Below are 26,102 nucleotides of genomic sequence, written 5' to 3' on the forward strand. Positions count from 1 at the left end.
TCACCACACAGAACTGACATTGCATTCAAAACATATGAATTATTAATGCTGTGGTCCATCTCAGTTTGCACGTCATTTGCTCAGAAGACTTCCTGAGGTCACCAGATGGATTGTCACTTAAAGCTTTGGGAAACAGACAATAGATTTTATAATTACAGTAAATACAACAAGAACTGACCTTAAACAGTGATATTGGTAATGAAAGGTTATATGTCAGTTTTAGCCATGTCAGACAGAACAATTAAAGAGAACAAAATAAACAGATAATTCCGAAAATATCACACAATTAGTAACTAATTAAAGTGATTATAAACATAGCTCAGTAATTTATAGACTTACTATTGATGTCAATATTAGTAATATAAGTCAGAATTCAAAAGTTCAAAATGTTATCTATTACTTCCACAACAACCAACTCATTTCCCTATATTTATTACTTGAATCAGACTGACTCATGATCTGTCACTGGTGGGTCAATGAAGCATCAGTCATATCTAGTCAAAGTCATCTGAACCTTTCAGCGTGGGATATTATAGTAACACTGAGTTCCCCACCAAGGGAATCAAGCTCAGCTGATGTTAAAACTCAGTTCAGTTGATACTGAAAACTAACCTCAACGCAGCCAGTCAGGATGGGAGTTTGTGGATCCAAGCTCTCAGTATAAGTCAGAGTCACCCTATTATTAGCAAGTACTGGAGCACACAGTAGCTCCTGATAGGTTCGTAGGTCACTCTCTTGACCCTAGGGCACACAAAAAATGTTCAGCAGCTAATGCACAGAGAATTCCATGTTTGTCCATTTGGTGTTGCACACTGGTGTCGCGTCACATGGTGTATTATAGCCAAACAGGCAGTTTTTTTGCCAAAACTAGCCCCAGCAAGTTATGGAGCAGATCAAACGCGAATCAGCAGAGGCTTATCAATTCTCCATTTCTGCTAAATTGCTTATCTTTTTGTTTCATTTTATTTTACATTATTATGCATCGGAAGGCATTTTTTAATAAATTATGTAGGGGATATATTGTTTTACAATATTTCTGGATACTGTGTTTGTGATCAAATAAATGCAACCTTGTTGAGCATAAAATGTTACAAACTTTTGAATGGTAGTGTACGCCCATAGCCCTCTTGGCTCAATTGTTTATTCTGTGCCTGCTTAGAACAGTTCCTGATGTTCTCTCCGAATGCCACAATTAAATCTCAGATAAGGTCAGGTTGGAATCCATGACCATGTCAAGGACTGACAAGACAAATAAGCAAAATACTAGCAAACCAACAGAGACATTCAAAGGACCTATACACTGGTTTGGAGCTCTCACAGATTTTTTTTTTTAACATTGAGTGGAGAATCTTGAACAAAATTTGGAACCAGTTGTGCTGTATCATTTCAATATGTGCTTTTTATTTTACCTATAATGCAGTCTTTCTTGAAAAGGTCCCTGAGATACATCCTCATCAAATAGCAGGCCACCAATGAGGAGCTAGAAAACATATCCACAATTAAGGCATTTTACTTTACATTGTCGCTTCTAATAAAGCTTCCTTCAGCAAAAACGTCAATTTTCCTGTTGTCCTCTCACATCAAAATCCAGACATATTTGTTTAGAACTGGAATTTGTTTCTTAAAAACACAAAGGCCTTTCACTTCACAAGACGTTAATTGTGGATTATTGTGATGTTTTTTATCAGCTGTTTGGACTCTCGTTTCGACGGCACCCATTCACTGCAGAGGATCCATTGGTGAGCAAGTCATGAAATGCTACATTTCTCCAAATCTGTTCAGATGATGAAACAAAAACTCATCTTCATCTTGCATGGCCTGAGGGTAAGTACACTTTCAGCTATTTTTATTTTGGGTAAACTATTCCTTTAAGACTGAGACATTAACTGGACAGAAATAGGTAGAGGATTCTGGCAGGCGACAGAAGTAAGCTTTTTATCACAACATGAATACAAACTCAGCTGCAAAGACATACAGTTGCCAAAAGCTAGACAGATCTGATTAAAAGTGTTTCATTGAGCTGACTAGAAAAGAATGTAGGGAGGTTAGGATCAGTTGAAGAATGTTTATATTTGCCAAATGTGCCATTGTATGAAATAATTGATTAAACTCTGCATGGGGCACAAGATGACTCACGATGTTGAGCAGAGCAAGTGAGTCATGAGAGGGCTGGTTAGGGTTCTCATGGCTCCATCTAGTGTTTATCAGTGGAACTACATCGGGGCCCTCACAGCACTTAAAGAAATAGTTTGCTCAAAAAAGAAAAATTTACTGATAATATGCACACAGATTAGTTTGTTTTTTTTCAGTGGAAGAGATTTGGAGGAATTTAGCATTTCATCATTTGCTTACCACTGGATCCTCTGCAGTGAATGGGTGCCTTCAGAACAAACAGTTAAAAATATTACAATAGTCCACAGGCATATAGATCTGTTTCGGACTACCTTTGCTTGTAAACAGTGCTTGATCTGAGTATATTTCTCTCCTAATTCAGGCCAGACAACTTTTTCACTAGTGAATTTTATGGATAGAGGAGTCATATTTTTAGCGGGAAGCAACGCTTTTAAGTTAAAACACCTTAATGATTGATTTATTAACAAACACCCAGCTTTTCACTTAAAAGATGTTTATTGAAGGACTGCAGTTATGTGGATTATTTGTTGATTACTGTGATGTTTTTATCAGCTTTTTAAACTCTCATTTTGATGGCACTGACAACACAGACACAAGTACTCTTTATTCGGATCTTCACCTTTTACATATGTAATAAGTGTATTTTTAATTTCCTTTAGCACCTGCATCACACAAATGTACATACAGTATAAGCTCTCATGATCAAACACACAAAACCTTAATGTCAACCCACAAGAGGGAGCCAGATAGCCACAAGATTTAGGCAGGACAGCTAAAGGACAGGAACTGCAAGTCCATTATGTTTAACCTTACCTGGTTGCTTCCTTGCGTTCTCTTGCTCTGCAGCTCTTTAAGTTTTCCATCACACAAAGAGGTGGCACTTACACAAAAAAGAGTACAAAATATGGCCAATTTCTTCTTTTTTCAACAAATGGACAACGAACTTTTAAGTAAATGTTTTATTGTTTGTGTGTTGTGTGTGTGTTGTGTGTGTGTGTGTGGTGTGTGTGTGTTTGTGTGTGTGTGTGTGTGTGTGTGTTTGGGTTTATTGTGTGCTTGCCAATGGTTTTTGCAAACAGTGGTTACCAAAAGGTTCTTGCAATAAACAAGAGTTTTATTTGCAAAAAACAGACACAGATAACAAACAGAAAACTCCTTTTTTTTAAATGGTCATCACACATCATCACACTCAAAATCATGTTTTTATTAGCATATGTAATCATGTTTTTATTGTGTTTTATTATTGTTAGTTAGCTGAATTTTTTAAAAATTATTTTTTAACCTAATCAAAATAATCCCAACTGCAGTTGTATTGACATTAACTGGAATGCACAATGAAAAAAAAAGAAAGAAAGAAAAAAAAAAAAAAACATGTTAAAAATGGAGTTGACCTGTTTTTGCAAATGAACTCTTCTCAAATGTAAAATAAATGTAGGCTATATTAAATAAACAAACCATTTTTACAGACAAAATGTATGTTAATGGTTTGCAAATTTAGCTTTAAACAAAATGTCACTCAGTACTGTAGATACTATTTTTGATTATTTATTATTAGGCTACACTCTTAAAAAAAAGATGCCGGAAGAACCAAAAAAGGGGGTTTCACGGCGATGTGAAAGGTTCTTTAAAGAACCGCTGTTTTCCGTGGTGCCATCAAGCACCTTTTCTGGTACTATAAAGAACCTTTTTTAAAGGTTCTTCAAATAACCACTAATGAATAGTTTCTTTATGGCCCCATTTCTTCCAGATCATTATCCTCACATTTATCATACTATACATTTTCTTTTTTTTTATGGATCATTTTCCTCACATTTATCATACTATACATTTTCTTTGATAGGTTCGTTTATAAAAGAGCTGACAATCTCAATCTTTCAATCGTTCTTTTATTACAGACTCAAGGTCCAAATGTAAAAAAAAAAAAACAAAAAAAAACAAGACAATTGGACAACATATACAATCACAGCATCGCAATAAAATTGGAAAATTGTATTCAATCAATCTTTTATTACAAACTCAAGGTCCAAATAAAAACCGTGTAGTACTAACCCTTATATTTTATAGACCCACAATAATCTCATTTTTTTAATCATTTTAGCCGGCAGATAAATCCATACATAAGGTTTCGTAACAGTGCTTTAAAAGTGATTATTCTAGCACTCACAAACATTTCACTTGCACTATGCCATCTAGGTCTCTTTAGTAAATTTTTCTTTGAATATTTATAAGCTACTTGCAGCTTCTGTAAACTAGATATTCTATAGTTGAACAACCAGATGAGCAGTATAAAGTGTTGTACAATATGCTTTAAAAGTGTCACCTTCACCTCATCTGAACAAAACCTAAACTTACGTAAAAGTATATTTGCCTGTATATACAGCATACGACGTTGTCTTTCAATATCCTCATCGTCTGTCATGCGTTCAGTGATGAAATGTCTTTTTATGTGTTTTTTTGACTTACACTGTACATGCTATTAGCATTGACTCACTAACTTTAGTTAGCTGGTGTTAGCTAAAGATACCTTACTGAAACGTAAGATGACATTAACGTTCTGCTTGAGCAGATGAAAATTGTAACTTAATGAGAGTATGACAACCAGAAACTGAATGTTTTCGACTTCATTGTGTAACTTAATGAGAGTATGACAACCAGAAAATGAAAGTTGCTTTGGTTAAGGTAGGGTGACCATAAAAGTCCTCTTTTTTTCCCGGACATGTCCTGTTTTTGGACCTACAAAAATGTGTCCGGCCGGGACTTCTTAATCGCCCAAAATGTCTGGGATTCGACTGTTTTCTTAATCTCACTCCCACTGAATCTCTAACCATTGCCGCCTGCTCCCGCAACATGTGTCCACTCCTTTAAACATTCTAATATTATATATCATTTTTGGTCTCTCAGGATGTGGTGTATTTAAATATTTTTGAACAAGTGTTTGCTCTGTTTACTTTCAATTTCGATTTCGCGATCACACGCACTCTGTGTAAAGGGATCTTACAAGATCAGATATTTCTCACTGAGTTCAGGATCTGAAGAGCAGCAAACAGTGGCGAAATTTCATCTAACAGTTGGTGGGGGGGGGGCAATAAACATAAAATTTCTCAAGAGCAATTTTTGAAGGGGACACAAATAATAGCCTACATCTAAAATTTTACTTGTAAGGATATGGATACACAGAGGAAAGCCTTACTACTATTAGTGCAGCAGGGGAGACCGTGCCAAATTAGACAACTAAAGGCAGGGAGGCTGCCCTTGTGTCCGTTGTAGACATTATCCGTCACAGTGTTGCCAAGTCTGCGTTTTTTCCGTGAAATTGGGCTACTTTATCACTGTTGACAATAACAGTCGTCCACTGACGACCCCAATAAAATGTATTTTAGCCACCGGAACCCAGGGACCCCCTAAACGAGGTTGGTTTGGTCTAGTTTTGAGTAGCAATTGGGCAGGTTTTGTTGTGAAATATGGCAACCCTTTCCGTCAAGCGTTATAATTGCCAGCATAGCGGACTCATCAAAAAATACATTGGCATCATCTTATTAAAGAGAAAATAATCACTTCCTCCGATGTTTAAGTGAATGAAATAGACTTGACAGCCTTGACACAGCTATTGACTTTGTTCTCTCTCACCGGATTTGTCTTGTGTGTGTGAAAGTGAAAAAAAAAAAAAAATGTGACGTGACATAGAGCCAAGTATGGTGACCCATACTCAGAATTTGTGCTGTGCATTTAACCCATCCAAAGTGCACACACACAGCAGTGAACACACACACCGTGAACACACATACTGAGCAGTGGGCAGCCATTTATGCTGCAGCACCCGGGGAACAGTTGGGGGTTCGGTGCCTTGCTCAAGGGCACCTCAGTCGTGGCCCGAGGACTCGAACCCACAACCTTAGGAGTCCAAAACTCTCTAACCACTAGGCTAACTAACACTACTACTAACTACTTGTTTTATTTATAAAGAAAGAAGAGCCTCTAACACTAGCATTCTTTATTCTTTCTACTTATTTTCTTTTTTTTTATTATAAACAATTACCTTCTATTATATAGCTTTCTCTATTCTCTTTCTATTATGTCTTCTTGTTCTATTTTTGTTTATTATAAAAAAACTAGCATTCTCTATTCTCTTTCTATTATGTCTTCTTGTTCTATTTTTGTTTAGGCGAAGCCCCGCCCTGTCCCCGCCCACGAACCAGCCCCCCCCCCATTATTAAATCGCGAATGTGAAACTCATTTCGTAGTTCTATGACCAGTTCATATATTTAAATAATTGTTTTAAAATAACTGGTGTGGGCTGTTAAAAAAAAACAGTGTTCTCGTTCACTTTGGCTAACTGCCAGGCTCATGAACGCGCATAGACGTGCACACGGTTTAGTAGTGTACTGTTCAGCATGAATCAGGATTTTACAGCGCTTCAGCAATTCCGTCATTCAGTGTGGCAGAAGACTGTTGTGAGTAGATGTCTATGCAAATAGAATCATTTTGTTTGAAGAAACAATTTAAATTTAGAAAACCTGACTCATGCCCATAGATTTACTCTTGCTCAAGCTTGGAATGGAAATGTGGTCAAATCCATTTGCTTTCGATGGTTTTAATTGAATTAGGTTTGACGCTCTTTTAGCATTATATCGGATATCGCCTGTATCTGTTATATCTTTTACATTATCCATAAAAACGGTGGACGAGGAAAACTTGTTCTTGTTAGAGAGATTAGAGCTCGCAGACATGATAATCTGGATTAGTCAACTGTCCACAGAGCGCGCGCATGTGTGCCATCAGTGATCAACAGTTTTACCCCTATGTCACATTTCAAGAATCTAGACACTGATGCAGCACGTGTGAACTGCTGAATCACAATTATGTAAGGGATACTGTACAGACAGCCGGTCATTATAATAAGAAAAAAACCTCTTCATCCGGGTTATCCAAGATCCCCTCTTTAAAGGTCCTGATAACCCTTTCAGAGTTTATTTTGCGATATCTAAATGTACGTTTCCTGCTTGCCAATTAAACATAGACATACATTTTTAGATTTGAGTTAAAATTACACATTGATTTGTACACATTTCTTTTTTCGTATAGCCTATTATCTATAACATTATTAATCAATAATAATAACAACTTTAAACTACTACTACAAGCCTACTACAACTACTAAAGTTGTTGTTGTATTGTTCTGCCTTTCAAATTGCTTTATAAATCGCTTCCTTCTCTTTATTTTGTTTTCTAGTTTTGATTGGACATTGACTGAGAATTCCAATGCCTCTAGCTATCTATCAATATTTTATTCTTGCCATAGATTTAAATTGTCCTTAACCTACTGTCAGTATTCCCCCGTGATCCCGAGATGGAGCTACTGTAATTTGCGATGCAAGATAAATGTCCAATTTTGGGGTGATTATGCAAAAAATAATTGATTGTCGCTCAGTGCCGCAACTGACCAATCAGAATCAAGTGTGGTAGGGTATTGATATCCTTGAATAATATTTTTATTGATTAAAATGTGACTTTGTCTGTCTCTTCTTGCAGTTTTACATAACCTTCAGACACATGCACAGTTTTAGAGGGTGAGAATTTTAGGGAGAGGCCTACAAACTAAAAGGATAGTGGCATACAAAGATGCTGATGAATGTGATCACACAAATCGCTCCGAAGTAATACATTGCATGCAAACTTCTTGAATGTTCTGTCATGTTGTTTTTCGACAGCAGATCTATAGCTCCCTCTCTTGTGAGGAACATGCACCACACGTGGAAAACGTTATCTCTACCACCCATACAACCGACTTGCATAGTGGCTTTCTGGTCAAATATGAGCAAGCCTTAACACAGACAAAGAGAAGTGGATCAGGCATTTAGGATGATGCATTCAAATTTAAAATTAATTTAACAACATATAGTAGCAAGCATATATAGTGTACTTTCCTTCACAAGTGGATAGTTCTAGAAGCGTTCCTGACCCTGACAGTGTGGATGCACAAAGGATGATGGGATGCAAGGGATCTTCTGGGATGGGGGTGAGATATAAGCTGACTCTGGCTACAGGACTGCTGGAGTGCTTGTGTTTTGCTGGAGTCGTGTTTGGTTGGGTGTCTCTCGTGTTTGTCCTAAAGACTGATGGCTACTTCAGCGATTTGTGCATCAATGCGACAGACGTTAGTGGAGAACTTGGCACAGGGTGAGGACATTTACAACAGTGGCTTTTAATGTGTTAGATGGTTCACTTCATTTTATGCTTTTTTTATTTTGTTCTGTGTCTACCTGCTTATCTGTTTTTCTCTTTAGATTGCAGTCTGCAAGATGAGAATTTCTCATTGGTTTTTACTGTGGCCTCCTTCATGAACAACTTTCTCACTCTGCCCAACGGATTCTTCTACGACCATTTTGGCACAATGGCAACGCGATTTTTGGCTATGTGAGTTATTCCCTCGTAGGATGTAAAGCAGAGGTCAGGCAAGAATTAGCAGAGCTGCTGTGTCTCTCTGCAGTAGAGTCAAGAAGTTTATCTGATTGTGTGTGGGGTGTGCTTTAAGCAGATATTAGAAATCATCGTGGGCGTTTGACTGGGCTCCAAAAACAGGGCTTTGTGCACTGCGGCAATTAAGTAAAAACAGCCCCTAAGTAAAATTAGTCGAGACTGACAAAATATTTGCAAATGCAAGCTGTTGTGTAATGTTAGGGACCACTTGTTCTATACAGAAAATATATATGTATGTATAAAAAGAAAAACACTGAACCATCACAATATTATTTGAACAGTTAAGTGTCTCCTAATTGATTTTGAATGATATTTTATTTATACAACTTTGTATAACCATTATTTTGTAGATTTCTTTATACCACTGGCACTCTTATTGTGGCATTGTCCAATAAAGGTAAAGACAGACTTTTTTTTATTAATAATTACATCACACACATTATGGGCATATTTGATATGACTAATTTTCCTTTCTTTTTATTGAAACAGCTCTCTCTATCTTGCTTTTTCCTGCTCTGCCATGTAGCTGTCGGAGGTATTTTATTTCTAATGACAAACATGCAGGGTATGTTCATGAATGATTATATTTCATACATGCAATACATCAAGGGAATGATCAATTGCTTGCATTACTTGTCCCTCATTATAGGTGGGGAACCTTTTTGGCTATCACAGATCAACAATTATTACAATCTATAATGGGGCCTTTGACTCTTCGTCAGTTATCTTTCTTATCATCAAGGTAAAAACTACACACACCACACACACACCACACACACACACACACATATATATATATAATGCATATACATACATACATGAATAGACAGTGATTTAAAAAAAGAGTTTATCATCTGGTTTATCATACTGCAATCTATGATACCCCGTATAACCATTTCTGAAGGTGCTCTATGAGAGAGGGGTTTCTCTTCGCTCCTCATTTCTCTTCCTCTCAGCCTGTAATCTCATTCATCTCCTCCGGACACTTTTCCTTATGCCAAAATCACACATTCCCTATCCCATCCCAGACGACTACAAATATGGGTGAGTTAAACGAGTATAAGCTGAATAAATAACAGTTCAAAGGTTTTGGGTCAGAAATGAATTATTTTATTCAGCAAAGATGCATTATATTGATCAAAGCGACACTATAGACGTTTTTACATTGTTACAAAATATTTCTATTTTGAATACATGCTGTTCTTTTAAACTTTTTATTCATCTAATAATTAAAAAAAAGCATCATGGTTTCCACAAAAGGCATGGACAAGCAGGACCCCTGTTTTCAACATTGATAATAATAATAAGAAACATTTTTTGAGCAGCAAATCAGCATATTAGAATGATTCCTGAAGGATCATGTGATACTGAAGACTGAAGATCGTGATTAATCACATTTATAATAAAAGTTTATGTTTACATACTATATGTGTGTATTGTGTATATTTATTATGTGTATATAAATACCACACATATACCTGTATATATTAAGGAAAATATGTTATATTTATATATAAAATATTTATATTTATATTATATATATAAATTATATTCAAGTATAAATATAAAGACATACAGATATGTTTTAAAATATATACATATATGCCTGTGTATTTATATATACATAATAAATCTACACAGTACACACATATAGTATATAAACAAAAGGTTTTTTTTTTGAATGCGATTAATCACGAGTAATCGTTTTGCAGCCCTAATACGTATATACTCTATATTTATTATGTAGTAAATCTGATATAGCCTTAACTACGTATAGTACAGAATTCATGCTCTTATCCATATTAATTCAAATGCAAATCCTTATTTACAGGATGAGCTGTGCTAAATCACATAGCTACAATGTTGAACAGTATGAGGCAGAGAGAGGCCCGAGTTCAGACAGAGGCAGAGGTGTAGCTGAGGAGCCACTGGAGACTGACACACTACAGCTAACAGACAACTCTGAGCAAGGTGCTGCTTGGCCAGCATAGCTCTTAATTTGGTAGACACTGCATGGTTATGGAACCATTTCAAATAAACTGACTGAAATAAAGTTTTTTCTTTTATTTATTATTTTTTCCTATAGACAGTTTTAGGAGCTGTGTTCTGTCCTGGTTCTTCCTGTGGCACCTCATATGGCTGTCAGTCATGCAGCTGCGGCATTATTTCTTCATTGGAACTCTGAATCCAATGCTCAACAGACTGGCCAAACCAAGACCCAGACATTGGTAAACAAATTTTTTCTCACCACTGTGATGCAGTTCAGTGAATTCTGTGAAATCTTTGTTTATGTTAAAAGTCTCTCAGTTCATAAAATCAACTAGAATTTGAATTACAGGAGGAGGAATTTACTGAATTCAAAGACATTCAACACTATCACACATTAGACTTGATTTAAAACACTCTGGGTAATGAAGAGATTTTGCACTATGGCCCATAAACTAATATATGTTAATATATTAAATATATTGTATACGTATAGATAGATAGATTCAAATTATATAATTAATATATTAAATGTAGATCAGATAAACAAAAAAAAATCTATTAATAACATTTCCACAACTGATTATTAATATAATGTTTATATTTCTATATACCCTATGGTAATTTTTACTGAGCAATAGAAATTTGGAATGTCAAGTAAAGGAATTTACTGAATTCAAAGGCATTTAACACAATCACACATCAGACTTTGCGGTAAATTAAAGCATTCTTTATGTAAATTAAATATATAAATATAAATTATATATATAAAAAAAAAATGTTATTGACATTTAAAAAATTGATTATTAATATAATCATATATTTTTCTGAAATATTCCATATGTTGTGTGTAGGATCATTTTTATGGATAATTTTAACTGACAGAATTTTTTTTTTGTAAAAAATACACTTACAACGTAAATTTAATTCCATTTTAATTCTACTCCCTTAAGTAAATAATAAAAAAAAATCTACAGTTCTGCATCCTCTTTGCTATACCAGTCAAAATTCAGGAATGGAATTGGATTTTCAGTTGTCAATGCAGTCCTGATTGGCATCACCCGTAGGATCATTTTCAAATGCCTTAATGTGATAGCAGCAGAGGTTATTGAGTTTGACTGAGACTTCTTTATCTCTTTTTCATTCTCAGTGAGTGATTACACCAATGCATTTGCTTTCACCCAGTTCTGTGGAGTTCTCTGTGCTCCCTGGAACGGACTGCTAATGGACAGACACAAAAGAAAACCCCTAGATCCAGGTCAGTTGAAAGAGAAATGTGAAAGTCTGTTCCCTTTCAATACTTCACTTATACTGCGCTCACTAGAAACAATGGGGAAAACTCCACTGAAGCCTTTTTCAATCACGCAGTGTAACTGCACAGCCATTAATTCATGCAGTGAAATAAAAATGAACCAATGGCTCGCCAGCGGAGCCAAATTTCTCAAAAGAGCAAGTGTTTTCTCTTCACAAGAGTGCCAAGTCCCCTCACAGTGACCCACCACCCGAACCAATCCAACACCTATCCACATGAGCAGAGGCCCTTGATTCACACATACTCGGTTACTAATGTACCCTTTGTTCCCTGAGATATGGGAACGAGTACTGCATTTCTAGCCTTGCTATGATGCTGCATGACTCAGTGTCCTGAGATATGGGAAATTTACCTGAGGATCCTACGGCAAAATGCCTGCTTATATAGCCAGAAGGCCCCACCTATTCTGGCAGGCTCTGGCGGGCTTCATCTACAAAGGCTTGTGCAGCTCCGCTTGTGCAGCTTTATTTCACTTCACGAACCAAGGGTTGTGCAGTTACACTGCGAGATTGAAAAAGGCTTCAGTGATTGGAGAAAAAGGTTTCCCCACATGTGTCTAGCTTCGCAGTACTCGTTCCCGTATCTTAGGGAACGTATCTTAGTACGTTTTCTTTACCATTTTTCTTTCTCATTCCCACCCTGTATTTTTTTGTAGGTGTGTCAGAACAGGAAGCAGACCTGCGCTCGTCTGTTCTGTCTCTCCTCCTCACCTCTCTGCAGTGCCTGTTGTTCTCCATCTGTGCAAGCATTCCGTTCCTCCCTCTCCAGTACGTCACATTCATCCTTCAGGTCCTTAATCGCTCTTTTCTGTATGGAGGGAATGCTGCATTCATCAGCATAGCGTAAGTAAATCGGGTGATATAAGTGTCTCGATTGTCACTAGAATGGAATCTTTACTTTAGTGAGTGCAATGAATCTGAATTCCTACAGGTTTCCTGCCCGTCATTTTGGAAAGCTGTATGGTCTAGCGATGTCTCTGTCAGCTGTGGTATCATTGCTGCAGTATCCCTGCTTCGCCCTCAACAAAGTTCTTGGAGGAGACCCCTTCTGTGTAAATCAATGATTCCCACACCACTGTTTCAAAACTACATAGAGCTCATATACATACAGTGGCCTCAAAAGTTTGTATACACTTGTAATTGTATGAAAGTCATTGAATTATATTACAAAAAAATCAAACCAAGTGACATTTATTTGAAATAAATATAGCACAAGCACACTTTTAAAGGACAGTTTTACAAAAAGGTTTTAATTGATTAAACAATATACTGAGATACAAAAAGTATTGACACTTTCTAGTTCACTAATGTTAGTAGAACAAGTATTTAGTTGATGTAAACTTAGTTCTGAGAAAATGTCTAGCATTATTTCTTCGCAGATTTAACTTGGTTTTATATTTTGTTATCTAATTTAATTAAATTCATTTGTTTTAAGTGTGTCCATTTGAGACTTCAATACTTTTTGGGGCGGCTAGATGTTGATTCCTATGGAAGCCCAATTTCTGCTAAAAAATTTGCTTTGGTAATCATCAGCCAAAATTATATAAAGTTAGAATTATGAGATAAAAAGTCAAAACTAAAAAAAAAAACTGAAGTCAAAAGATGAAATGATGTGATAAAAATTGAGACATAAAAAGGCAGTTTTTCTGACATAATAATATCAGAATCCTTTTTGCCTCAGTTTTGACTCTTATGTTACATTTATGACTTTTATCCCATAATCTCATCTTTTATCTCGAATTTATACGAAATTACGGCTTAGTATCTCATAATTTGACTAACTGTGTCATAATTATGACTTTTTATGTCCAAAGAATGATTTTGTTTTAAGTCAAACATGCTGTGGAGTTAGCATGTTTATAAAATTATAAAAATTATAAAATAATATTATTAGATACTGTATGTGGCAGAAATGTTCTTCCATACTAAACCTTCAACAAGATTATATGATTGAAATGCTATACTAAAACTATATAAATACAAAAAAAAAAAACCTATAAAAGTGAGTTTTTCACATCAAATGTAAAAAACCATATAAATGATTTCTCCATATCAATTTCCAGTAGCATTTGATTAAATATTCAGTTAGTTTTAATTCCTTGTGTGTAAATTGACCATAATCATTCATTTGTTTTTCACAGCTTTTACTGTAATTAGTAAATTCTACTGTGTTTCTGTAGGTGAACATCATCTTGACTGTCCTGACTCTGCTGGCTTTCATTCATCCTGTCTACGTGTTTCTTCACTGCAGAGAGCTGGCAAAACAGCGAGAGAATCCACAAAGTATTTTAGAAGCCTCCATACAGGAAACATCAATGTATTAATTTAAATCTATAGACATACTTGATTAATGCATGTGGTTATGCAAACCTATCTAGGCCTTAGCTTTTGTAACTGACAAAGGGAACATTATTAAGCATCTTGTGTATTCAATGCGATGTTTTACCACCATTGTATTTAAGAGATTTAAATACTTGAAAATAAGAGTTAACAATCAGCAATTAAATTAATTCCATTTAATTTAACTGGTTATTGAACATTTACAATCTTTATGAGTACAGAAATAACAAAAAAAATTTTGAAGTTTTTTTTTTTTAATAGTTCAGTGTTGGCAAGAACAGATATTTAGATAAAAACATTTGTTTAAACAATGATTAAGGAGCAAGGGGAGATCACATACGTGTCAGAAACATAGTGATCTTTACAACTGATCTCCAGACTTTTCTGGAGTTGTATGATATCCAGTTTTGCATGTTAATATCCTGTTCCCACATGAAAAGCATTAACAGTCCTAAAAGCATCATAGACGCATTAACCAGTGGTTTACCTTCCAAAACACACATAATACTGATTTATATCTGGCACTGCAGTGTAAGTCCACAATGACCATTTACATCTCATATACAGTTTTCAGTAGTTATTAATTAAGGGCCATTCAGGATTTATAGCATGTTTTATAAATAATGTGTGCTACAGCTATGCATCCTTACAATTCTGAACATATTGTGGAAACATGGAAAATTCCTTAATTAACTTTTCCTCTTTGTCATTAAAACAAGCAAATGTGTGAAATAAAGGTCTGTGTATGAAGAAAGAGTATGCTTTAATTACATAAGGTAGTTAATTTAGCATTTCATTCTTCACATTAGGAGTTGGCAAGCTGGTTGTTCTCTCCCTTTTTCTTCTTCTAAGTTAGCGAGACATCATTCGGACAAACTCTGTGGAGAATAAGGGGAAGAAAATAGGTTATAGAGATAGAGTATATATATATATATATATATATAATATATATATATATATATATATTATATATATATATATATATATATATATGAATGTGAAAGTCGTGACATTTGTCAAATATGGTAACCCATACTCGGAATTGGTGCTCTGCATTAAACCCATCCAAGTGCACACACACAGCAGTGAGAAGTGAATACACTGTGAACACACACCCGGAGAAGTGGGCAGCTATATATCCAGCGTCCGGGGAGCAACTGGGGGTTCAGTGCCTTGCTCAAGGACACTTCAGCCATGGCTATTGAAGGTGGAAGAGAGCACTCTTCATTCACTCCCTCCCACCTACAACTCCTGCCAGCACCGAGACTTGAACCTGCGACCTTCGGGTTACAAGTCCAATTCTCTAACCATTAGGCCACAGCTGCCCCATATAATCAGACAATTTTATCAAAGGTGGCTTATAAATGAGGAATACAACAAGCCATTCATTATAAAGAGAGGCATATATACACATGCTTTATAAATAATTTACTCATTCCATAAGCATCTTTTATATGCACTCCCCGGCCACTTTATTAGGTAGCCATCAGAAATTCCTTAATTCTTTCTAGCTTGGATTCATCAAAGAGCTGGTAACACTCCTCAGAGATATTGACATGATAGCATCAAGCATCTGGTACAGATTTGTCAGCTGCACATTGAAATCTGGTGACTGTGGAGGACATTTAAGTATAGGGAACTCATTGATATGTGAGATGACTTTTTGTGACCTGGCACATTATACTGCTGGAAGTAGCCAGTCATAAAGGGAAGGACATGGTCAGCAACAATACTGAGGTTGGCTGTGGCTAAGAAAATATCCCCCAACCCCATTACACCAGCACCACCAACCTGAACAGTTCATATAAGATGAATCCATGCTTTCATGTGGTTTATGCCAAATTCTGACCCTACCATCTGAATGTCTTAAGCAGAAATCAAGACTAATCAGACCAGGCAAACTTTTTCCAACCTGCTGTTGTTCGATCTTGGTGAGCCTGTGCAAACTCTGTTTCCTGTTCTTAGCTGACAGGAGTGGCACACAGTGTGGTCTTCTGCTGTAGCCCATTTGCTTCAAAATTCAACGTGTGATTAGAGATGCTCTTCTGCATACTTCAGTTGTAACAAGTGGTTACAAGATGCTGTTGCTTTTCTATCAGGTTGTAGTGTTATTGAAATTTTATTATGTTATTTTGTATTGATAAGGCATTTTCGCTGGCAGAACTGCCACTGAATGGATATTTGTAAGCCCTAGAGATATTTGTGCATGAAAATACCAGTAGATCAGCAGTTTCTGAAATACTGAGACCAGCCCGTCTGGCACCACCAACCATGCCACGATCAAGGTCACTTAAATGACCTTTCTTCCCCATTCTGACACTCGGTTTGAACTTTAGCAGATCATCTTGACCATGGCTGCGTTTCCTAAAAGCATCATAAGCTTAAGCACATCGTAGACCCATTGAAACCAATAACGCTACGATCAACTTAAGCTTTTAATGCTTTTGGAAAATGCAGCCCATGTCTACATCCCTAAATGCACTTAGTTGCTGCTATGTGATTGGCTGATTAGAAATTTGCGTTAACAAGCTGTTGAACAGGTGAAGCTAATAAATTGAATCGGCGCTACACATGCAAGAATCAAAATGAAAGAACCTGTGGAGCATAATTATATGTCTAACCTTCAAAGTCAACCTGCCCATCACCATTGAGGTCAAAATCCCTGAGGATCTCATCAATCTCTCTGTGGTTGAGTTGCTCTCCCATCAGCTTCTTCATGGCTTCCCTTAGTTCAGCCAGACTGATCTGACCATCACCATCGGAGTCAAACTGAGACAAAAAGATCAATTTTAAATGGACGTGACTTCAGAAAACTTGGGAGTACAGTACACCTGTCAGTAGCATGGAACACCAACCTCTCTAAAAGCATCTCTTAGTTCTTTCACTCCGATCATGTCCGCTGTCTCAGCCAACATCTTTGGGCCCATCAGGTCTACAAAGTCCTCAAAATCCACTCTACCACCACCTATTGAACAAACATACACTCATGTAAGAAGTATCATGAATACACCTCAAATATACAGTATATGCTGCCAACTGAGATAAGGAAATACAATGATAACAAGGTTGCCACTCACAGATCTGCTGACTGAGTTCAATCAGCTCCATTTCTGTGGGCATGTAGCCCATCGTCCTCATGCACTCACCCAGATCCTTACAGCTAATGAAGCCGTCCTTGTCTTTGTCAAATTCTCGGAAGGCTTCTTTCAACTCTGAAGGCAGAGAATGAATGAGAGAGAGAGAGCATCTTCCTCATTTTGTTGACATTAATGTGTAATCTGTCTGTCCAGTAAGAGGATTTTGAAGGATAAAGGTACGGTGATCACTCCTATAATTTGTTGGAGGAGTAGTTCATCCAAAACTACTCACACTTATGCAATAGCAAAGCAATAGCTAATGTTTTTTTTCTTCTGTAGAACACACAAAAGGAAACAATGAAATTATAAAATGAGCAGGATCTGTCAAGCTAAAAAAAATACTGAACAAAAGTATCATAAGTGGTCCATATGTCTTCTGAAGCCATGTCAATAACAGACTTGAAGTGGTCCATATGTATGTGAATAAGGTCTATGAAACATTCTTTGAATTTCTCCTTTTGTGTTCCACAGAAGAAAGAAGAACATACATGAGCGCAAGTAAATTATTTTCATAATTTACTTGAATTATTAAATAAGATGCATCTTATCAAGAGATTAAGAGGAGACTGAAGGTAGATTTGTTTAAATTGAGAGAGGTAATGGCAAGATTCCATGTTGATGGAGGGAGAGAAGTCAATCAGGGAAGGAATCATATTACTTTGGATGGAGGGATAGTTTAATGCTCTTAATGATATAAAGCATATCAGTGATGTTGGATATCTTTGTACCTTCAATTTCCTCTGGACGTAGATCTCTGTCCTGCAGTGAGAACAGATTTCAAAGAGACATACAGAGATAAACTATTAGGACAAACATACAGATACATAGCCAGGCACATCCATACAAAACACACACAAAAAACATGCATAATAATGAAAATTATGATAAATAATTAATAAAAATAAATAATAAAAAATTGTATAATCATAACAAAATATAAATAATCAAAATAATTCAATTACATAATTTTTTTTAATGGTTTAGTCATCAAATCATTATAAATGATGTGGAATAATCATAGACAAATTGTTAGAAAGTGTGGGAACCCTGTATTATAATCTTTCCTGTAATCTGCTTTGCATTCAGACTGTGCTTGTTGAACTGTCACTCAAAGTACATTGTACCAGCGTGCCTCACGCACACCTGTCAGTGTCGCTGGGGGCGACCATCTGCACACCGCTGCATGAATGAAACACATGAGGCTCAGATCACCAGTCAGCACAAGTAAAAACAAAAGAAGTGCCTGCACGTAAAATGTGTTTTAAATCACACATAGCACTAATGCAAGTATCTTCTTCTTTCCAGGGAAGATTCAGCAGATACAGACCATACTTGGTACAAGTACACCATGGACATGTTCTCCCAAAAAAATCCACAGAATCATCCACAAAATGTATTTATAAACCCTGTTTTGGGGTTTATCACCATTTCACTATACAGTACAACACATACTGCACAACATACTAACAAATGTACTGGAATAGTTAACTCAAAATTGAAAATTTGTCGAAAATGTACTTAGACTCCAAGATTCAGATGAGTTTGTTTCTTCATCTGAAGAGATTTGGAGAAATTTGGCATTACTTGCTCCAAATAGTTGATAAAAACATCCCAGTAATCCACAAGTAATCTACACAACTCCATTAATCAATGTCTTGTGAAAAGCTGTGTTTATATTTTTAAAAAATCAATTATTAAGATGTTTCGACTTCAAACATTTGCTTCTGGCTAAATTATGATTCCTCTATCCATAATATTGCTTTCCCCAGTGAAAAAGTCATCTCGTCAGCGGAGAAATATGCACAGATCAAACACGGTTTACAAACTTAAAACACCTGATGGATTTGTTTATTATAAATACCCAGCTTTTCACTTCACAAGATGTTCATTGATGGATGTGAGTTGTGTGAAGTACTTGTGCATTACTGTGATGTATTTATCAGCTGTTTGGACTCTCATTCTGACGGCACCCATTCACTGCAGAGGATCCATTAGTGAGCAAATGATGTAATGATAAATTTCTCCAAATCTGTTCAGATGAAGAAACAAACTCATCTACATCTTGGATGGCTTGAGGATGAGTAGATTTTCATTTTTGGGGAACTATTCCTTTAATGAACTTTAATGAATACAGTAATTATGGACTTATGGATTTAATATTTTTCTTAATAATACTGAGGTCCTGTAGCAAAACTGACTGATAATCACAGTGAATCACAGTGTTATGATATTATGGATTGTACTGTAAATTATCTAAGGATAGAGAAGCACACACATGGGATTGCGTGCTGTCAGATATTCATGTTCGTGGAAATGCGGAAACTCTGTCATTAAAACATTATCAACATAACTCCAAGTAAAAAAGAACAAGCAGTGCAATGACATCTCAAATGAATCAACATTAATACATTACATAAGTAACAAATGGTAGAGTGATTTGGATTTTGATCTGATTGACTGAGCCTGTGTTTTGGCAGTGGCCAGTCAGAACATATTCACACAGCTGGGGAATATTTAGGCTGATTACTACCATGAATTGGCAAGCATGATGCAAGCAGCAGTAGGATAAAGTCACTATGGTGAACAGATTACAAGGGTCCAGGTTGCCAGGCAACTAATGGAGTCGAATAGAGTTCACATATCTTTTTTTTTTTTTTTTGAGAAAATCAAGTGTCCTTATCCATACAATATATAGTTTTTATGTAGTCTGTTCAACAGGCACCCTGGAGCCTCAATAAGTGCTGCACTACTAAGCAGATAAAAATACAGTGATATTATTTGGGGGGAAAAGGTTTTAGATAAATAAATAAATATGTCACAAACAATTTCAGGGAAATTTTCCATCTGTTTTGTCTTTGCAGCAATTTCTGCAGCTTACACCCTACTTTTCTATCCACACAAAAAATTATTGTGGGATTATCAGACAGATGTAGACATTGATATGAAACATTAAGCTACTATGAAACTACACACTTGTACACTTTTTCTCTTTGTAGTTTTGACTACATTTAACAGACTAACATAAGGATCTGATTATACTGCCAATTGTAGGTGAAAAACCTTCACCTCTTTGAAAAAAACATGCATAATGGTTGTCTTTTTTTTTTTCTTCTGCAGAGACATAAGAGGTTTAATCAAGATTCTCCATGAGTAAAAAAGAACATTATACTAATAGCATATATAAATCACAATTGACAGCTGAAGGATATTACACTGTCTCAGTCACATTGAACAATACTCTAGGATCTACAGGAACTTAATTTACAGTTTAACTACTAATTTCTTCATTCAGCCCCAAACCACATCACTATCAAGTAAAATTATATTGTACTATATAATTTCCAATCTGATGCACACTTGAGCGTAATTAGGTTGTAGAAATGCATTCATGGTAGGTTGTGCATTCATGTCTATTATGAGCACTTTAATGTGAATTGTTACTTTTAAGTGCATTTAAATTTAAGCATCCTTTCAAATCTGCATGAAGGACTTGGCAACATAAAAAATGACTTGGTATTGACTCACAAAGAAAAATGCGGCACAGCATCCTCCAGTCAATGGAAAATGATGGGTCATTATGAAAGTAATGGCGGCTCAAGGGAGGATTTGACTGAAGATGGATAAGACAGAAAATGATCATCCGATTCTCTGATGGAAATTCTGACACTGATGTTCTGTGTCCACATCATGCATTGTCTAAAAAAGGTGTGTTTGTAAGTGTGTGTGTACATACGAGTTGAGCCTGAGCGAAGCTTTGTCGGAGAAAGATGCAGGCCGGGCCCACGATGTTGTGTAGCATGGTACAGTTCTGAACCAGAGCACATATCGGCTCCTCAAACTGCTGCCCCAACTCTTCATCATCCTCATCCTCAGCTGCCGCATCACCGCTGCCTCCTAACACGGTGGATGCCAATGGCAGTCCACTGCCTTCCAGGGGCGGGACCCCCTTTGCAAGGAACCATTTCGTTATGCACCAGACAAAATCGCAGTCTGACAAGGTCTAATGCTGCTGTATGTGTTGCCGATGTCTATACTATAAATTACAAATATTATTTTATTTTAAAAAAATCCTGGGAACCAAATCAGTGGAACATGACAGGAGAATGTTTAGCAGAATGTCTGACCTGCTCTCTTTCAGATATTAAAAGTGGATGGGGACCAGGGACTGACAAGCTTTAAAAAAGCACCATAAAAGCATCACAAAAGTCCACTATACTACAAATCTCCTGAAGCCATATGATTGCTTTGTGTGAAGTTTCAGATAGAAATTTGATTACTGGAAATCTTAAAAATCCTGCTCAAAAAAAGCCATGGTTACCATTCAGTTGTATTGTAACAGAGCAGCTAGGACATTCTTTTATAAATATTATGTATAATCATGTTTGGAATGATATGAATGTGAAGGTATTTATAATTTATCATTATATATAGTACTGTCCAAAGGTTTGGGGTCAGTAAGGGTTGTAATTTGTAAATAATTAGCAATTAAGTTTTAAGTAATTCATAATTTTGTAAATGTAAATACATTTATAATGTTTCCAATATTTTTCAAAAATGTATTTTAAATAAATGTTGTACTTTTCAACTTTTAAAGAATCCTGGAAAAAAGTATGCTTGTTTACACAAAAATATTTGTACTTTCAACTGTTTATAGCATTGATAATAATAATAATAATAATAATAATAATAAAAACATTCAGCATATTCAGCATATTAGAATGATTTCTGAAGGATCATGTGGAAAGTATGGTTATGACTGGTTAAAATTCAGCTTTGCCATCACAGGAATAAATTGTAATTATTTTAAAATAAGGTAAAGCAAAACAAAGTTATTTTAAATTGTAATAATATTTCCAAATAATAGCTTTACTGTATTTTTGATCAACTGAATGCAGTCCTCATCAGCATAAGAGACTCCTTGTTAAAAACCTCAAACTTCTGAAGTGGTGAAGTGTTCCTTTAAGTTTGTACATTACAAATATTGCAACTTTATTCACACACTTCATTTCAATTTTTTGATTTATATAATCTTATAGCTTTATGAAAATTTCTGAGTAAGTATGCATAGTTTCAAGTAATTTTCTAAATCAGTCTCACTAATCTACATCTTATAAAATAGTCTTTTTAAAAAACTAATATAGTTCTTACCTTCTTCATGCTGCTTCTTTTAGATGGCTTCGCTCCCATCATTTGTATTTCTCTAATTCTCACAGCTCCAACTCTTTCTTGTCATCTCTGTCCCTCCCTCTTTATCACTCACTCTTGGTTCCTGTCCTCAGATTATTACATAAACTTTGCGACACACAATCCCTGTCATCAGAATATCCCAAGAGGGGCGGAGCTATTTAAACAAGAGGTGATAGGTAGTGATGCTAACAACACTAAATACTGTCACAGCATGCTTTGGGGAGCAGTGAGACCTATTCCTTCAGCCAGAAACAGTATTTCCAGGGTTTTCTGAGCACACTAATCCTGATGCCCTCGGACCTTGCATCTGTTGTCTGTTTTCTCTCTCTCTACACGTTTTTTCTTCCCCCTTCTTCCTTTTTTTATGTTCTCTCACATCCTCATTTTGCCTTGTGACAGACTCTAATCGCACTTGTTCTGCTGCAAGTGACTGGCACGGTACAAAATAGGATGGGATGGAGGGATGAGGAGAGAAATGGAGAGAGAGAGAGAGAGAGAGAGAGAGAGAGCAAAGGGGTGGGAAAGGTCTGCATAATCCACAACATTCCAGATTACATGGTGAGTGCAACTCAGCTGGCAGTGCTGATAAGGGAATGTAGGATTGTAGAAAGATTGTAGAGAGCAGGTAGACAGACATCAGATGGTTTTTAGAAGGGTGATGAGCTGCAGTGTCAGGGGTCAGAGGTCAAAAGGGTCAGATGAGAGGATAGATGGTCAGTAGACGAAGCCAAATCAGTACTTATAATAAATGTCAGTGTAGAAAACAGGAAACAAAGTGTATAAACAGGGAAATATTGTTATATAGCTTATTAGTTACTTTATGTTACATTATTCAGTACTATACATGTTACTATATCTATACAGATATTGTACTATATTATTAAATATTACTATATTTACTATATTACTATATGATCTAATTTGGTCCATTTTCCTTAAGGTGAAGGACTGTTATAAACAAACAAACAAAGAAATAATAAATAAATATTTGAATGAGAGCTATCCCCGGACCTATCAACACGGTTGTTTGTTTTGCTCTAATCTACTCATAACTCCCAAAATATGATATTCTGGGCAAAGATCTAATTCTTGGTATTAGAGGGAGAAAAAATATTTTACAGTGGCTTACAGAATTACTTTAGTGTTATGATTAACATCAGTAACACTGGTGGAATTTAAATTATGTTAGTCTATAAGATTAGATGGGTTTAAACATGCAGGTGAGCGCAAAACATGTTTTACAAGTAAGATGAGTTTTTGGTCCAGATCATGGTATTACAGTGTTCAAACCCACATTCATGTAATAATACAACGTAATCTCTTTATTCCATGCTTTCTCTCACATTCTCTTTTATACACAACTAAGATATTTTAAGATCAGTTAAAAGGTAATTGTGTTTAAAAGCTCTTCAGGTGGAGACAAAGTAGGCATACACAGATGTAGGGCTGTTTCGTAATACAACAAAATATGGCATTTTAATGATATTAGATTTGTTAATGTAGACTTTACTAAACCTCCCTAGCACGAGAGGGCAGCGTCAATTCAGTGAATCGTGCATGGATGATTTAAATATGAATAATTAATATTTTCTTTATATCTATTTTATCTTACACACCCTGCAGAATAAGCTAAAGCTACATGTCTAGCTTTCTTCAGATTCCTTTCTATCTACAGTCAGCAGCTGTCTTATGGAAATATGAACACTAGGGGGAACCAAACAAGCATTTTTGATGTTTACAAAGTGATAGACCTGTGCTGAAAAAAAACAATTTCATATTTTTTATAAGATGATTCTGGCAAGCTATTTACAGAATTGTGTGGGTTCGGTAAAGTCTAAATAAAATTTAAAATAAATAAATAAATAATTTTAAATTAAATTACATTTAATTTTAAATTCAATGAAATTAAAACATTACCACACAAAAATCTGGACTTGATCTGTATTTAGGCATTATCTTAAAGCCTTTTTGTTCTAAAGACTTATGCATAAATGCCTAAAATTAGTTTTGTTTACATGTGTACATTTTGTGCATGTGCAAAACTAAAACTATAATTATTATATTAGCATTTTTAAAGCTGCAGTCAGTCCCAAGCGGTTAATAAACAGAACTGTGTGCGTCTTGCGGAAGAACATTGTAGCCGGAGCTACTTCTCTCTGTTTATATAATTATTATATTAGCATTTTTAAAGATTTAGGGACTGCAGCTTTGAATGGATGAGTTAGGCCGGAGAGTTAGCCTTCCAGGTTTTGACTTCAGCATTCCATAAGTACACCACACCACAGAGCAGGTAACTATATTTGTCTATACAATGAAAATAAACGGGGGGTCCAAAACACTACAAAAAAAAAAAAAAAAAAAAAACCCTGACACATTCTTCTGGATATCTACTTTAGTGTGCCACAGAATTCTCACTCATAATTGTTTTTCATGTAATAAAGTACCAGCCGGCGACACTGTACAGAACGGCTCCTAATTGGGTTAAGACCTGGAGACCTGGTCTCTGATTGGTGGATTAAATTATTCTATTGTAAAACAGCCAGACAACTGACCTACAGACGGTGAAATGTAGAGCGTCTCGTTTCTGTTGATTCAAACAGCTTCTTTACTTGTTTATGTGTATATGTGTGGGGGCTATAGAGGAGATTTGGGTTGTCTGCTGTATATTGGTGGGCTGTCGATGGATTAAGGCCAAAAAACAAGAGAAGAGACAAGCAACAGAGAGACATGGAAAAAATGTCAACTAAATGCAGAATGTTTGTGTGGCTGTCAGCACCTGATGTGTCCTACCAATCACACAAATATTTTCATTTTTCACCCTTTTTAATTTGACAGAATTACAGCTTGATTTGAAATGAGACAGAGACAGTAAGTGATGTTTTCCTTCTTTGGCAACGTTTCCATGTGATCAGGAAACCAAAATGTAGGGAACTGGTGGAAAATAAAAATGGATGTAGCAGTTAATATTGCTCTGTTTAGAATATTTTCTTCTTCAGAAGTGAAGCAAATATACAGGCATTTTTAAGCAGATCTATGATGATACATAAGATATAGCATAAAGGTTCTTCATAGACATCAATGATTCCATGAAGAATCTTTTACATCCATGGAACCTTTTCAATGCAAGGTTCTTAAGAATCTTTCCTTTAGGTTGTTCAGATTTTTATTTTTAAGAACTGTTTAAGAACCTTCTTCTACATGTATGTCCACCTATATTATTAATGCATACTATTACTGGCAAAATTGTTGGTGAGGGACGGTTGTAATTTGTGTAAAAGAAGTCATGTAACACAGAAAAATATGAAATATTTAATTTCACATTGAATTTAGAATATCATACTATTTAATGTGATTAATTTATATTTTACATTTTAGGAATTTTAAAATTAGCATTTAATTCAGTGTTACTTTTTTTTTTTTTTTTTTAATTTTTTTTTTTTTTTACTTTGTGAGGATTAAGAAATTTATTACAAAATACACCAAAATACACCAATTGTTTTTTCCAGTGTACATTTAAATCTAAATTTAAAA

General features: G+C 35.6%; 2 protein-coding genes across 2 annotated transcripts; one reads left to right on the forward strand and one right to left on the reverse strand.

Annotated features, from left to right (window-relative positions):
* The first annotated feature begins 8,332 nt into the window (after positions 1 to 8,332).
* On the forward strand, positions 8,333 to 14,997 carry slc43a3a (solute carrier family 43 member 3a). The gene is given in 13 exon segments (XM_042717135.1): positions 8,333 to 8,547; positions 8,961 to 9,007; positions 9,100 to 9,130; positions 9,132 to 9,175; positions 9,261 to 9,352; positions 9,515 to 9,654; positions 10,442 to 10,581; positions 10,697 to 10,818; positions 10,820 to 10,838; positions 11,747 to 11,854; positions 12,564 to 12,750; positions 12,839 to 12,959; positions 14,088 to 14,997. Coding segments are annotated over 13 exon segments (1,395 nt in total). The 5' UTR covers positions 8,333 to 8,347; the 3' UTR covers positions 14,232 to 14,997.
* LOC109106149 (calcium-binding protein 2-like) lies at positions 14,989 to 23,259 on the reverse strand. The gene is made up of 7 exons (XM_042717136.1): positions 22,533 to 23,259; positions 21,118 to 21,330; positions 18,113 to 18,143; positions 17,325 to 17,459; positions 17,103 to 17,212; positions 16,869 to 17,016; positions 14,989 to 15,125 (listed from the first exon to the last, which is right to left on the reverse strand). The coding sequence occupies exons 1-7, from the start codon at positions 22,572 to 22,574 to the stop codon at positions 15,100 to 15,102; spliced, it is 705 nt and encodes a 234-aa protein (XP_042573070.1). The 5' UTR covers positions 22,575 to 23,259; the 3' UTR covers positions 14,989 to 15,099.
* Between the last annotated feature and the right edge of the window lie 2,843 nt (positions 23,260 to 26,102).

This window comes from Cyprinus carpio, chromosome B1 (genome assembly GCF_018340385.1).
Source record: "Cyprinus carpio isolate SPL01 chromosome B1, ASM1834038v1, whole genome shotgun sequence".
NCBI lineage: Eukaryota > Metazoa > Chordata > Actinopteri > Cypriniformes > Cyprinidae > Cyprinus > Cyprinus carpio.

Coding starts and splice junctions, on each gene's coding strand:
- LOC109106149 (XM_042717136.1), bottom strand. CDS start 22,574: ATGATGGGAGCGAAGCCATCTAAAAGAAGCAGCATGAAGAAG. Junction 17,460..18,112: donor ACGTCCAGAGGAAATTGAAG/GTACAAAGATAT, acceptor CTCTGCCTTCAG/AGTTGAAAGAAGCCTTCCGA. Junction 17,017..17,102: donor TAAGAGATGCTTTTAGAGAG/GTTGGTGTTCCA, acceptor TTTTTGTCTCAG/TTTGACTCCGATGGTGATGG.